Source organism: Mytilus californianus, unplaced genomic scaffold, assembly GCF_021869535.1.
Source record: "Mytilus californianus isolate M0D057914Y unplaced genomic scaffold, xbMytCali1.0.p SCAF_111, whole genome shotgun sequence".
In the NCBI taxonomy this organism is placed as follows: Eukaryota; Metazoa; Mollusca; class Bivalvia; order Mytilida; family Mytilidae; genus Mytilus; species Mytilus californianus.
Genome location: NW_026262595.1, coordinates 46,385 through 61,348, shown reverse-complemented (window position 1 = coordinate 61,348; position 14,964 = coordinate 46,385). Strand labels below are relative to the sequence as shown.

At 32.6% G+C, this 14,964-nt stretch overlaps 1 protein-coding gene across 5 annotated transcripts; it reads right to left on the bottom strand.

The window, feature by feature from the left end:
- Window positions 1–1,351: 1,351 nt before the first annotated feature.
- LOC127721041 (mitochondrial import inner membrane translocase subunit Tim23-like) lies at window positions 1,352–11,998 on the bottom strand. Of its 5 annotated transcripts, XR_007991056.1 has the most exons (6): window positions 11,900–11,998; window positions 10,319–10,377; window positions 8,433–8,488; window positions 8,287–8,359; window positions 7,827–7,954; window positions 1,352–3,602 (listed from the first exon to the last, which is right to left on the bottom strand). XR_007991056.1 is itself a non-coding variant. In XM_052227729.1 (4 exons), exons 1-4 carry the CDS (start codon window positions 11,971–11,973, stop codon window positions 3,490–3,492), a joined length of 357 nt encoding a protein of 118 aa, XP_052083689.1. In that variant the 5' UTR covers window positions 11,974–11,992; the 3' UTR covers window positions 1,436–3,489. The 5 variants fall into 5 exon arrangements, 1 of the variants encoding a protein (XP_052083689.1); XR_007991059.1 differs by lacking the exon at window positions 8,287–8,359 and having other exon boundaries at window positions 1,436–3,602; XR_007991058.1 differs by lacking the exon at window positions 8,433–8,488 and having other exon boundaries at window positions 1,436–3,602; window positions 8,287–8,342.
- Window positions 11,999–14,964: the final 2,966 nt, after the last annotated feature.

Sequence of the window (14,964 nt, the reverse complement as noted above, 5' to 3'; positions counted from 1 at the left end):
CCCTGCAGGCGGCCATCTTGGATTATGGATTGGCTTCAAAGTAACAACACTAGGTCAGCACCTCATAAGAAACATTCATGCCATGTTTGGTTTCATTCCATTCTGTGGTTCTCTAAAAGAAGACATTTGTATGTATTTCCCATAGGGTCCAATGTTAAACTAAGTACCCTGCTGGCGGCCATCTTGGATTATGGATCAGCTTCATAGTAACAACACTTGGTCAGCACCTCATAAGGAACATTCATGCCATGTTTGGTTTCATTCCATTCAGTGGTTCTCTAAAAGAAGACATTTGTATGTATTTCCCTTAGGGTCCCATGTTAAACTAAGTCCCCCGCTGGCGGCCATCTTGGATTATGGATCGGCTTCAAAGTAACAACACTCGGTCAACACCTCATAAGGAACATTCATACCATGTTTGGTTTCATTCCATTCAGTGGTTCTCTAGAAGAAGTTCAAAATGTAAAAAATTAACGCCGACGACGGACGACGGATGCCAAGTGATGAGAAAAGCTCACTTGGCCCTTCGGGCCAGGTGAGCTAAAAATAAATGTGGAATGTGTCCATGGGACACAGATGATACCCCGCTTGCATATAACGTTATAAAGGGACATAACTCAAGAACTGTAAAAGTGACACTACCCAAATTTGTACTTGATCTCAGTTTTGTGGTAATAAGCATTGTGTATAAGTTTCATAACATTTGGTTGAGGCAAACTAAAGTAAGAGAACAGAGACGAAAAATTCAGCAATTTTTCCATTTGTAAAGGGGCATAACTCTAGAACGGTAAAAGTGACGCAACCCAAATTCAAACTTGACCTGGGTGTTGTGGTAATAAGCATTGTGTATAAGTTTCATATCATTTGGTTGAGGCAAACTAAAGTTAGAGAACGGAAACCAATTTCGGGACTTATGGACGGACGGACGGACGAACAAGGGTAAAACTTAATGCCCTCTCCGCTACGTATTCTTTCATATCATCAATAAGGATTCAAATTTGTCTTTCAATGGATTTTAACATTTGATCATCTGTAAACTACTGTTATCGCTAATTGGAATAGAAAGTCATACATGTTTTCGTACACTACAAATAAGATTTTTAAATTGTCCTTCTTATGCAATAAGCAAACATCCAGGAATATGTTTTGTAGTTATACTGTATCAGTGCTTTTTGAAAATTCAATGCATTAACTATGAAGTTTTGTGATATAGAATGAAAGATCATGTAAAGCCTAAATTGAAGTTAACCATTTGAGTTTGACGCATCTCATTCATGCCCTAGAAATCGAACAGAATTCAGATATTCATTCTAAAGTTCAGAAAAAAACAATATATAGGAACAATCATGAATATCCTCTTATAATTTAATGCATTTTTCTTTCTTTTATAATTGTCATGACACAGAACAGGCGAGTACAGCCTCTAATGCTCATACAAAATAAACCTTTTAATAATAAAACTTATATATATGAAACAGAACAGAAATCATAACAAATTTAAATCTCATCCAAATGAATAATTATTGATGGGCTACTTGATTGTTGTTTGCTTAAAGATCAATGGTAAGTATCCATGACAAGAATATAGTATTTGAATCTTTCATCATCATTTAATTGATTTTATTTCACTATGGATGAGAGAGATATAGACAAAGAGAGACAGAGAGATTGGTATAAATATTGATTTAAACAACAATCTGTTAACACATTTATTTACAGGTTTTACCTACAAAATCTCAGCTTGGAGAAGAAAAACATGAGATGTATATTTATGAAAACACAGGACAAGTGATAAAATATACATAAAACTTTATGGAAATCTTAACATTTACAAAGTATGTAAACATATACAATGTATGTTAACATTAACATTTGATATAGGTATGGGGTATAATTCCATAAGAGGGTCAGATGTGGGATAGATGTCCATAGCACAGTCACTTAACAAGAACAATAAAATTATCAACAAAAGACCCCATGAAATACATTCCACACTAAATTCTAAAATGTTCAATGATGTATATAAACTGGAAGGATGATCTAAACTCATTAAATTCCCAATTAATAAGCTGTGGCATCTAAAGTCCACATAAACATATTGAAACCTCACAAGTTGTCTGATAAAATTTGCCAATTAAAGTGGTTATTGAATAGAGAATAGAGACATTAAATGTTATTTTTAAATTGCTCAGACGTTTTTAGGCAGAGAAATATGAATATTCTTCATAGGATTTACCATGTTAACCTGACATTTAATCATCATGTGAAGTATATTATTTGATAATTCTTATATGATTTGCATATCTATAAATACTTGAAACGGATTGGTCAATTAGAATTTTTTACCTTGGTTTACACTTCGATAAACCATGTTTCCGAAACTTCTTTCGTACCATCTATTCATGCGCGATACACATGCATATGCAGGGAGTCCGGGATTTTCAGCAAAGTGAGATTGAAAAACAAAAACATAAGTTTTTTTTTCTATTTTAATGCATATGTAACCAAAAAAATATTGCATTAAAGCTTTGAAAATGCATAAAATTAAAATTCATGAAAAATTCCGCGAAATTTCATGAATGATTTAGCGCATTTACGTCATGGCAAAACACGACGTCATACAAATGAAAACTTTCAAGCGAAAGATTATTTCGTTACTTGTACGCTTCAAATTCGGATAATATCTCATTAAAATGCAGTTTTTGAGGTAGGTGCTATTTCATTTTAGATTCTGTTGCATTTATCGAATATTTACGGATTTTAGAAATTCAATATGGCGGCTAAATCCTTAGTTACGACATGTGCATTTGATGGTAGTAGCCATCAAACAAAAAATCCTAACTAAAAATCGCGAATGTTTGACTGAAGAATTATAAGGATTAAACACATTTTTTCTAGAGGTTATTGATGTGTAAACCGGGGCTCTTACTCACAAACTTAACATAAAAGTCCTTCGGACTTTTATTCAGTTTGTGAGTTAATCGCCCCGGTTTACACATCAATAACCTCTAGAAAAAATGTGTTTAATCCTATAATATGAAAGAAAATCTAATTTAAGAGGAGGTAAAACTTTAATCATATTTTCTTTTAAAAACAAATTTTAACAGCACTCAAAAGTACTGATAAACCTCTGCCTTTGAGTTTTAAACAGTACTGAGATAGACAACAGTTCACGTTATTCTTTAACAAGTATCATCCTTTACTTATTTGACAATAAAGAATTAATTCAAAATTCCTGAAAACAAGTACAGCTTTTAAAATTATAAACTTTTTAAAAATTCATCATATATCTCATATCAATCATACACACACAATCTAATTTACGCACACCACTTGCGTTTATTCACACATTAAAATAATACATACAAACATATGTACACACCACACATAAACATACATACACACATGTATAAACTTCACCATAAACATACATACACTCATGTATAAAGGACACCATACACATACACCCAATCATTTATGCTGACAGTTCTATCTATTTCTGGTCATGTATGATTTAAAAGTGTCTGATTTCATAAATAAAACATAAGCTGCAGCTATACCAAGTCCAACTCCACCTCCTATCAATGACTTCCGGAGTCCACCTGCAAAAGAAAAATAATAATTAAGGTTAATTTCTATACCAAGTCTAACTCCACCACCTATTAATGACTCTTAAAGTCCACCTGGAAAAGAAAAATAATAATCAAGGTTAATTTCTATACCAAGTCTAACTCCACCACCTATTAACATGATTAATGACTCTTAGAGTCCACCTGGAAAAGAAAAATAATAATTAAGGTTAATTTCTATACCAAGTCTAACTCCACCACCTATTAACATGATTAATGACTCTTAGAGTCCACCTGGAAAAGAAAAATAATAATTAAGGTTAATTTCTATACCAAGTCTAACTCCACCACCTATTAATGACTCTTAGAGTCCACCTGGAAAAGAAAAATAATAATTAGATTAATTTCTATACCAAGTCATTGACTTCTTCATCTGGAATGCATCAAAACCAATGTTACAGTACACTCCGCCTACTCAAATATCAGCTAAACGAATATATTGGCTATTGTAATATTATTTCAAACACCAAACCCTTTCCTATATGTTACATGTTAATTTTAAAGGGGGAAACAAATGTTGGATATAAGAATACATCAGCAAACCTGATGGGAATATTCATGAAAATTCTGCCAAATTCATGTTCAATCAGATATTTTCAATGTTTTTTTTTTTCTGACAGGAAATAAAGTCAGAAGTTGTGCAATTACAATCTTGTGAACAGGAAAATGTTGTTTCTGCTTAATAAAAAGGACTATTTCTTAATAAAATTGGTGTCTTTATTCATTTTCTTCCTTTGTAATAAGATGGATGCCCTTACATTTCAAATGGATGCATTTTATTTATAAATACAAATGCAGTTTGTGACAGAAATTTTGATAAAACCTGTGTGTTCACAGAATCAGAAATATAATTTTAAACTAATGTACCTTCTTCTGAATAATTTATTGAAATATACATATAAATCCCTTCTAAACAGAGGAATCTTACTTTTACCAGATATAACTATGTAACATGTGCATGACCACATGTCATGGACACTTTTTCCCCTCTTTTACATTTTTTATGTGTAGCCTCAAGAACCATGACCTGAACAATAACAGAATCTTCAGAAAACTATGTAACATGTGTATGACCACGTCATGGACACTTTTTCCCTCTTTTACATTTTTTATGTGTAGCCTCAAGAACCATGACCTGAACAATAACAGAATCTTCAGAAAACTATGTAACATGTGCATGACCACATGTCATGGATACTTTTTCCCCTCTTTTACATTTTTTATGTGTAGCCTCAAGAACCATGACCTGAACAATGTGTAGCCTCAAGAACCATGACCTAAACAATGTGTAGCCTCAAGAACCATGACCTGAACAATAACAGAATCTTCAGAAAACTATGTAACATGTGCATGACCACGTCATGGACACTTTTTCCCCTCTTTTACATTTTTTATGTGTAGCCTCAAGAACCATGACCTGAACAATAACAGAATCTTCAGAAAACTATGTAACATGTGCATGACCACATGTCATGGACACTTTTTCCCCTCTTTTACATTTTTTATGTGTAGCCTCAAGAACCATGACCTGAACAATAACAGAATCTTCAGAAAACTTGATGTATTATTATTTCATCAATCATGATTATCTTCATTGATAATCAAACTATATTTCATTATTTAAATAAATGTGGATAGTGTCCACATGTGGACACAGATGATGCCCCCGCTTGCCTAGCATAATAGTTATAAAGGGACATAACTGAAGAACGGTAAAAGTGATGCTACCCAAGTTTGAACTTGATCTGAGTTTTGTGGTAATAAGCATTGTGTGAAAGTCTCATAACATTTGGTTGAGGCAAACTTAAGTAGAGAACAGAAACTAAAAATTCAGCAATTTTTCTATTTGTAAAAATGCATAACTCTAGAACGGTTGTGTATAAATTTTATAACATTTGGTTGAGACAAACTAAAGTTAGAGAATGGAAACGAAAAATTCAGCAATTTTTATGTTTATAAAGGGACATAACTCAAGAGTGGTAAAAGTGTTCTCACCAAATTTCGTACTTAATCTGTATTATGTAGTAATAAGCATTGTGTATAAGTTTCATAACATTTGGTTGAGGCAAACTAAAGTTAGAAAACGGAAACAAAAAATTGTACTTGATCTTAGTTTTGTGGTAATGAATATTGTGTATAGGTTTCATAATGTTTGGTTGGGGCAAACTTAAGTTACAGAATGGAAACTAAAAATTTTGCAATCTTTCGATTTATAAAGGGGCATAACTCAATAATGGTTAAAGTGACACTACCCAAATTCAACCTGATCTGTGTTTTATCAGTGGAAGTCAAAATTAAACATTGCATTGTATAAAGCATTGATTGTAGTTGATTCAACTATAATCATGGACAAAGGAAGATAACTCCAATTTTAAAAATTACTTGATATTTAGAAGAAAATAAAAATTTTGCAATTTTTCCATTTATAAAGGGGCATAACTCTAGAACGGTTAAAGTGACGCTACCAAAATTCAAACTTGATCTGTGTTTTGTGGTAATAAGCATTGTGTAAACATTTCATAACATTTGGTGGAGGCAAACTTAAGTTAGAGAACGGAAACTAAAACATTTTGCAATTTTTCCTTTTATAAAGGGGCATAACTCTAGAACGGTTAAAGTGACGCCACCAAAATTCAATCTTGATCTGTGTTTTGTGTAAATAAGCATTGTGTATAAGTTTCATAACATTTGGTTGAGGCAATTTCATGTTTGAGAACGGAAACCAATTTTGGGACGTACGTACATACAGACGGACAAGGGTAAAACTTAATGCCCCGACCGCTATGGCGGGGGCATAAAATGAAATATGTAACAAGTAAGATTTCAGTTTAGAGACTCTGCGACAAATGATAGTGAAAAAATAATTTGCTGAACTTCAGATATATAATAATTTTCCATAAAAATTTAAGCCTCTTTCCATAACATTTTTATTGAATGATAGAAGCAAATTAGTTTTTAATATATATATTAAATATCATTGAAGAAATAATTTATTTAACCATCAGGTTAATGAGACAAGCTGATAAAAATTACACAGTGTGAGAAAGGTTGTACTGTACTTTTGAGAAAGTTATTTAAAGCTTAAGTTACCTTTGTTGTTGACACATAAATAGACATGTATAAATATGGATATTACTTCATTTTTTAATCAAATAAAGACACAAACTATGGATGGTAGTTATTTATTCACATAAATAATCAGTAAATTTGATTTATTTTAATTAAAGGATTCAAAAGCAGAAAACAAATATGAGTATTATATAACCAGATGATCAATTTTTACACAAACATTGTGTTGTACCATAAAAAAATAAATGGGGAATGTGTCCATGGGACAGATGATGCCCCTGCTTGCATATCATATAAAGTTATGAAGGGACATAACTGAAGAACGATAAAAGTGACGCTATCCAAATTTGTACTTGATCTGAGTTTTGTGGTAATAAGTATTGTGTATAAGTTTCATAAAATTTGGTTGAGGCAAACTTAAGTTAGAGAACGGAAGCGAAAAATTCAGCAATTTTTCCATTTGTAAAGGGGAATAACTCTAGAACAGTAAAAGTGACACCACCAAAATTCAAACTTGATCTGTATTTTGTGGTAATTAGCATTGTGTATAAGTTTTATAACATTTGGTTGAGGCAAACTTAAGTTAGAGAACGGAATCGAAAAATTCAGCAATTTTTCCATTTGTAAAGTGGCATAACTCTAGAACGGTTAGAGCGACGCCACCAAAATTCAAACTTGATCTGTGTTTTTTGGTAATAAGCATTGTGTATAAGTTTCATAACATTTGGTTGAGGCAAACTAAAGTTAGAGAACGAAAACCATTTTTGGGACGTATGTACGGACGGACAAGGGTAAAACTTAATGCCCCCTCCGCTACCGCAGGGGCATAAAAATCAAGAAAAAAATATCCTAACCTTTTTCTATAGCAGTGTTCAGGGCTAGTAACATTTCAGGATAAGGACAACTCATTTTTTGAATATTCATATATTTTCTAATTGAATATATAGGGTAATGAGATACTTTTTGGTGACATTTTGAGTATCCGATTTGCTGGCGTCTACTGTATTTTGATTCAAGTACCAGTATACATTTAAAATAAGGACAGTTTCTGGAATAGACAAAAGTTGCAAAATAATTCTATCATAGGTACCTTCTAAACAGGTTAACAAAAACTGGACATGTTCTTACCTGCAGATTTGTATAGAAGACCTGTGGCAGTTGCTGCTGTAATAGTATTGTATTCATCATCTTCACCCCGAGCTAACTGTAATCCCACGCCAAATAAACTGTACAACAAAGCTAGAAATAGAGAACACCTTAATCTTAATACTTAGCCACTGTAATCCCACGCCAAATAAACTGTACAACAAAGCTAGAAATAGAGAACACCTTAATCTTAATACATAGCCACTGTAATCCCATGCCAAATAAACTAATCCCATGTCAAATAAACTGTACAACTAAGCTAGAAATAGAGAACACCATAATCTTAATACATAGCCACTGTAATCCCACGCCAAATAAACTGTACAACAAAGCTAGAAATAGAGAACACCATAATCTTAATACATAGCCACTGTAATCCCATGCCAAATAAACTAATCCCATGTCAAATAAACTGTACAACTAAGCTAGAAATAGAGAACACCATAATCTTAATACATAGCCACTGTAATCCCACGCCAAATAAACTGTACAACAAAGCTAGAAATAGAGAACACCTTAATCTTAATACATAGCCACTGTAATCCCACGCCAAATAAACTGTACAACAAAGATAGAAATAGAGAACACCTTAATGTTAATACTTAGCCACTGTAATCCCACGCCAAATAAACTGTACAACAAAGCTAGAAATAGAGAACACCATAATCTTAATACTTAGCCACTGTAATCCCACGGCAAATAAACTGTACAACAAAGCTAGAAATAGAGATCACCTTAATGTTAATACTTAGAAAACTGTACAAATCGTGTACCGTGTGTGGGATTGACAGGGGTTCAACAATCTGCCCCTGGATATTTTGTCATGGTGCATAATAGTGTGTGACTACCATTACCATACAGTCTATTTTTCATATAATTACCAACTATGAACATTTTTTGTTTTTTTTTTCAGAAAAGAATGATCTATATAGGTGTAATACCACCATTGATTTTCCCCTATTAGTCTTTGTTAAATTTGCACTTTTCAAAAAATTGTGCAGAATTTATCTTTGTTTCAAATAAAGAAATACTTGGCATGAGTAAAGTTTTATCCTGTCCAGAACTATAGAAAAAATTTCACATAACATTTCATTGCATATAAGAAAATAACCATCACTGGAAGTTAACCAATCAAATTTTCCCCCTTTTTTAACCTGTGTACAAGCTTTAGTAACCATGTAACCTCAAGTTTCCAAAATATTCTAATGAAACCCCAAATGAAGAAATAATGGTGCTTTGAAATACCCAAGATATATGTTTATGACTCAGAAATGTTTTACTGCAATGAAATGTAGGATCAATTACCTACAACTGTCAAATTCAAGGGAATATTTTTTTCGACCTATTCTCGTATGCAACCGGATGTGACGTACTATGATTTGGTGGTATTACACCTATAGCATTCATAACATGAAATTCCCCATAGGTAAAAAATCGGGTGTTCTGATTTGAACACATCAGATTGTAAGTAAATTGTGTTGATAAATGGTAAAAGAATGTTTTAAAAATTCTTCTTCTTTATTGCTGTAAATGATGCATGATTGTGGAACACCCCTTAACAAACAAAATATCACCAAATATATAACAAGCTGTACAAATGACAGCAAACGAAGTGTTTTTTTATTACATTCAATAGTGTCATTGTTAAAGCACTTAATGGCCATACTCTTTAACAGCAAAACTGAAAGAAGTTAAAAAAAATGACTTCCGTTTTGTGAATCAAAATTTGAAAAGTATTTATTTCAAGTTCTCAACTTATTTCCCATAAACAAAATGCAGTGCCCTCACCCAATCAATATATAAGTGAAAATTGTCAATATTTATATTGCCATACATTTCGCCATCAGTAACAACAGTTCAACATTTGACAAGTATTGGATGAAAGGTTCTGAACTAATTGCACAGAAATGGCATAACGTGTCGTTTTCTAATCAATAAAGAACCATAACTCTTGAAAGGGAAACAAGAAAATCGCAATGTCCAAACTGACCTCCATTTAGTCATCACAGTAACTACATATTCAAATTTTAAAAACATTGATTGAATCGGTCATAAGAGTTATTACACAGAAACTGTTGGATGCTGCAACTCTTTTCCCAAAAAATCTTACGAATTAAAATTGATCGTTATACTGAAATGTGAATGACTTACCAGTATTTTTAATCAAGATTTTTTTGTGAATAAGAGTAGTTGGATCTTAAAATGTCAGAGAATAATTCATCTGTAATGAATTTTAGGAAAAACTTCTTACCAAATTCCTCTGTAGGAGGGTCAAACAAAAACATACATTTTATGTCTAACAAAATTTCTAGGTATGTTTCAGAAAATAACTTAACACCTTGCCAATTAGCTGATTATAAGATGAGCAAGTTGCTGATTATGGGGTGAGGCTACATACATACATATGTCTCAATTAGTGTAATAAATTGACCCAGAGTGACTTTGCTCATTCCAGGGTAAGACAATAAACCTACCTATTACTCCCACTGACTGTGCCGATGCAGCTCCTCTTTTACCTATAAAATTTAACATCCTGTAAAATAAATAGTAGCAATAAATATATGCTGTGAGCGAGCCAATCAGACTTCATTCCAAAAAGTTTTATATCTATATAGCTATGATACATGGAAATTATTACATTTAATTATTTTTTTATGAACATTTTGTTCAAAGTAGTTTTAAGAAGCTCTCTTTTCAAGTCTTGAAAGGGAAATACATGTTTTCTGGAGCAGCAGCACTATCAACCAACAACTGTGTCTACCTTAGCTAGCTATATATATAGCTTCCTGTCAAGACTTTCTGGACCAATTGTTTTTCGTAGTTGTCTGGATTTTGTTTGTGCATCTAATTTTTTTTATTGAGGAAATGGAGTTGATACATGTGTGTGATCTGTTGTAATGTACAAATGTTTTTGGCTATTCCTGGTATCCTTTTATGTATTATGTGACTTGGTAAAATATCTCTGTGTATAGTATTGTGGAGATATTCTGGCTCAATTTTGTACTTTAATTTGAAGTTAAGTAAACTGTTCGTAAATATGGACAACTAAGACTGAATTGTCTCCCTTGGTATATATTTTGAAGAAAACAATTGTGGGTAATCAACTTTGATATCAATACACATCTTGTGCTGAATTTTATATTATCACTTCTACATTCATAAGACATTAATAAAATACTATCACAATTTCTTATCCAATCATAAAGTATAATACTTTATAACTTTTGTATTTAATTGAAACCTGATCAGTTAGGTTCACTTCAACTTAAACTAGCAAGCTATAGAAGGCCTCAAAATGACAAAATGTAAATAAAACTGAACATCTGAACAATAATGTATCACAAATTTGGCTCTCTTCATGTCTTAGGGGTGTTAATATTCCAGGAATAAATTAAAAGTAAAAGGAGGTGGGGGCATGGGTGGGGGGGTCAGAAGTTACATAACATTGCAAAGCATAAAACCTAAGTTGATTGATTCCTATAATTGTGCAAGCTATCTTTTTATATAATGAACATCCACCAAACTTCAATGGAAGTGTCTTCCGCCGACCCACCGTGAGATTGGTATTGCTCATGATCAATCTTTAGCTTTCTGTTTTGTGTACTGAGGACTGTCTTTCCTTTTCAACCTTTTTCTTATAGCCATGGTGGTCTGTTTGTCTTCCACTCATTGTTTTTATTTGCTCCTTTGTATGATATATCCTATGGGGCTGATGTGAAAAGATAAAATATCTTTTTATTTTACACCGCTATGCAAAAAATTTTCATTGAATATTTCCTATAATTGTTCAGATCATCTTTCAAAATAATAACCAACCATCAAATTTTAATAGAAGTGCCTTCCTACCCCCTCCCTCCATGAGGTTGATAATTTTAGTGTTCTGTAGACTGTCTTTCTTACTCAACCTTATTCTAGCCATATGGTGGTATGTTTTTCTTCCATTTATGATTTCCGGTTGCTCCTTTTTATGATTTACCCTATGGGGCTGATGTGAAAAGATAAAATATCTGTTAAAACACTATAAAGGACATGTCAGTGCCAATATAAACCCTTACTGTGTTCTCTTTACAGCGGTTGACATGTCTGTAGCTCCTTTAATCTCTCTGTAACCAGTATAAATACCATTCATTCCACCCGCTGCTGCACCTGATAATTATACAGGAATTATACAGGTATGTATATTCAATTATTTATCAAATAAATGTAAATACAATTACCGGTAATGTATATGTATACATTTGTTCTTTGATAAATTTTGCTATATAAGTTTATTCCAAATTTTTTAGACTCCAGGAAATTAAGAGCTTAAAAAATTGTAGACATTTGTCATGTTTGTCGTATGTAGTTTGTATTTTGATCTTTGATTTTTGTGTTTGTAGGGTTGCTGTTTGATATATAACCCAAATCATATTTTATTTAATTCCAAACATGTTTGATATATCAATCTCCTTTAATTCAAATTTAAATTCAACATTTTTATTACATAAATTATGACATGTACGACCGGAAAACTTAACAGCACATCTGTAAATAACATGAATAAGATAATAGGTTCTTTTCTTAAGTTTTTTTCTTCAATCTCTTTGAGATGTCATTTACCAGATGGTGTTGCTGGCGATAAGAAAAATATGTGTTTTGACTGAGGACATATTTTGGACTCGGCCTTTATACCTAAATCTATTCAATACATACTATTAAGGAAAATCAGAATCAGGGACAAGTAAAAACAAGAAATAAAACCTTTTATAATGAGTGAGAAATTCATGACAAAAAACTATACACTTTTTTAAAGCAATTTCTGAACCATGAAAATTAGGTAGGAAATCTTCTTATCTTTACATAGAAGATGACAAATGACAGACAGAAACTTTGTAACATAAGGCATCTGTATAGAAGGTATGAAGCATTCAGGTCTTCTACCTTCTGAAATATACAGCTTAATACACATAGTTTACTATGTTGCCGCTAAATTGACACTCTTATCTCTTTCATTCTATGACATTCCACCCAGTAAGACAAAAATGATGATTCATTAATCTTTAAATTTTCCTGTAATGATAATATATAAATTTCTAAAGATCCGCATAAAATGTAAAATCTGCAAATTTGCACAAGCAAATTTTTGTTCTTCACTTGCCTTGATTTGATCTAATGCTATTGAGATATCGAGATAAGACCGCCTGCGCTGTGTCCATCGCTCTAGACCACTCGGCCACCAAGACTGAACTAAAAATGCAGCTTTCGGTGGCCTAGTTTTACCTTTCTTCGTCAGTAGAATCTTGAGTCGAAACACAGTACATGTTATAGTAGGCATGAAGATGGAATTGATTGTAGATTAGCGAAATTATCTTTCGTAAAGAATCGTAAGATGCAGTCACAAAAATAATTATTTGATTAGTACGTCTAAACAAGTGACAACTTTACATCGGATTCATCCATTGGATCACCAGTGAATGTGATAAACGGCTGAAACACATATTATATTCATAATTACTCTAAATATCAGCACAACAATGTTATTTCTGCAGATTTGCGCAAGCAAATTTTTGTTTTTTTCTTCGCCGGGATTCGAACTCATGCTATTGAGATATCGAGACAACACCGCCTGCACTGTGTCCAGCGCTGTAGACCACTCGGCAACCTAGAATGTACTAAACATTAAGCTTTCGGTGGGCTAGTGTTACCTTTCCTCGTCGGTAGAATCTAGAGTTGTAACACAGTATATGATATATTAGGCATGAAGATGGAATTGGTTGCAGATTAAGTAAATTATATATCGTAAAGGATCCTAAGATGCAGTCACAGAAATAAGAATAGTTCTGTGTTGGTCGTCTATTTAGATGCAAACCAGAGGGAACACTGATTGTTTTGTGTTTGTTGGAATTTATTTTAAACTCAATATCGTTTGCCTTTGAGATATTGATTAAAGAGATTGGCCATCGTGTCTGACCAAGTCTAAAACTGGCGTTTTACTTGTTTTTGATATAATGAGTGAGATAAAAACAGATGGTAACCAGGTTCGTACGGTATACTAGAAATAATATGGACTAATACATCAATAATTAATGTGCGTTTGCACGATGAGAATTTAGTAAATGAGCTAATTTACTGAATTCTTTTTCGCTTATAGAATTAATTAAAAAAGTAACATCTAAAATTTATATAGTGTCTACTGCTTGTATCTTGGTCATGTGTCGTGTACAACACATCTATTCGCAGGATAACAACTAACCGGAACAAGCAAATAAAACAAACAAGACATTGTTGGACAAAGACGAACAATAACAAAATAGTACGCTTTAAAAAAACCTAATGATTGAGCAAAACGATCAAAAACAAATCCCAGTTGGGAAAGAGGGAGGGGGCTCAAGTGCCTTAGACAGGTAAACAGTTACTAATCCACTTACAGAAGCCATATACTAGTATGTTCCCCTTGCAACTAAAATTCCAGTAAATCATCGCATTCGGTTCAGTCACAATGGAGGAAAGCTTTGAGAGATTGTGTTACGACATAGTCATCTAATATTATGTCCAACGACAAAGATAAATTATGCGTTTCACTATTCTATTTATATTTAATACTTAAAATGGTAAAATGGTGGTGGGGTAAGAAATATCATTTAATATAAAACGGTTTATGTAACATATTACTTTGTTGATACAACGTCATCAAAGATACCAGTCTTGTTGTTAATAAGAATATACAGATAATAACATCAATGATACCAATGTTAATGCACCAGATGTGAATTTCGACAATTAATGTATTTTCTGTGATGCCCGAGGCAAAATTTTTGAAATCCAAAATCTATAACAAATGTTGAGGAGCAGAGATAAGATGCTGATAATAATGTAAAATGTTTGAAAGTATTAAAATAGCTGTAACCTAGTATATTTAACTGTTATGTTTATGCAAAGTACCACTCATACAAGTCAGCTGCACAAGGCAGCGACTTCATATTTCATGAGGGAGGGGCACGGTTTTAGTTTATCTTGACAAACTATATTTTTCAATAACGTATAGGCAAAAGTTTTTGCCTAACAAGATATTAAATCTTTTGGTGTTAAAGGCTGATCTTATAAAGTCCTTGTAGTCTGCCAATTTTTTTTTCCAGATTTC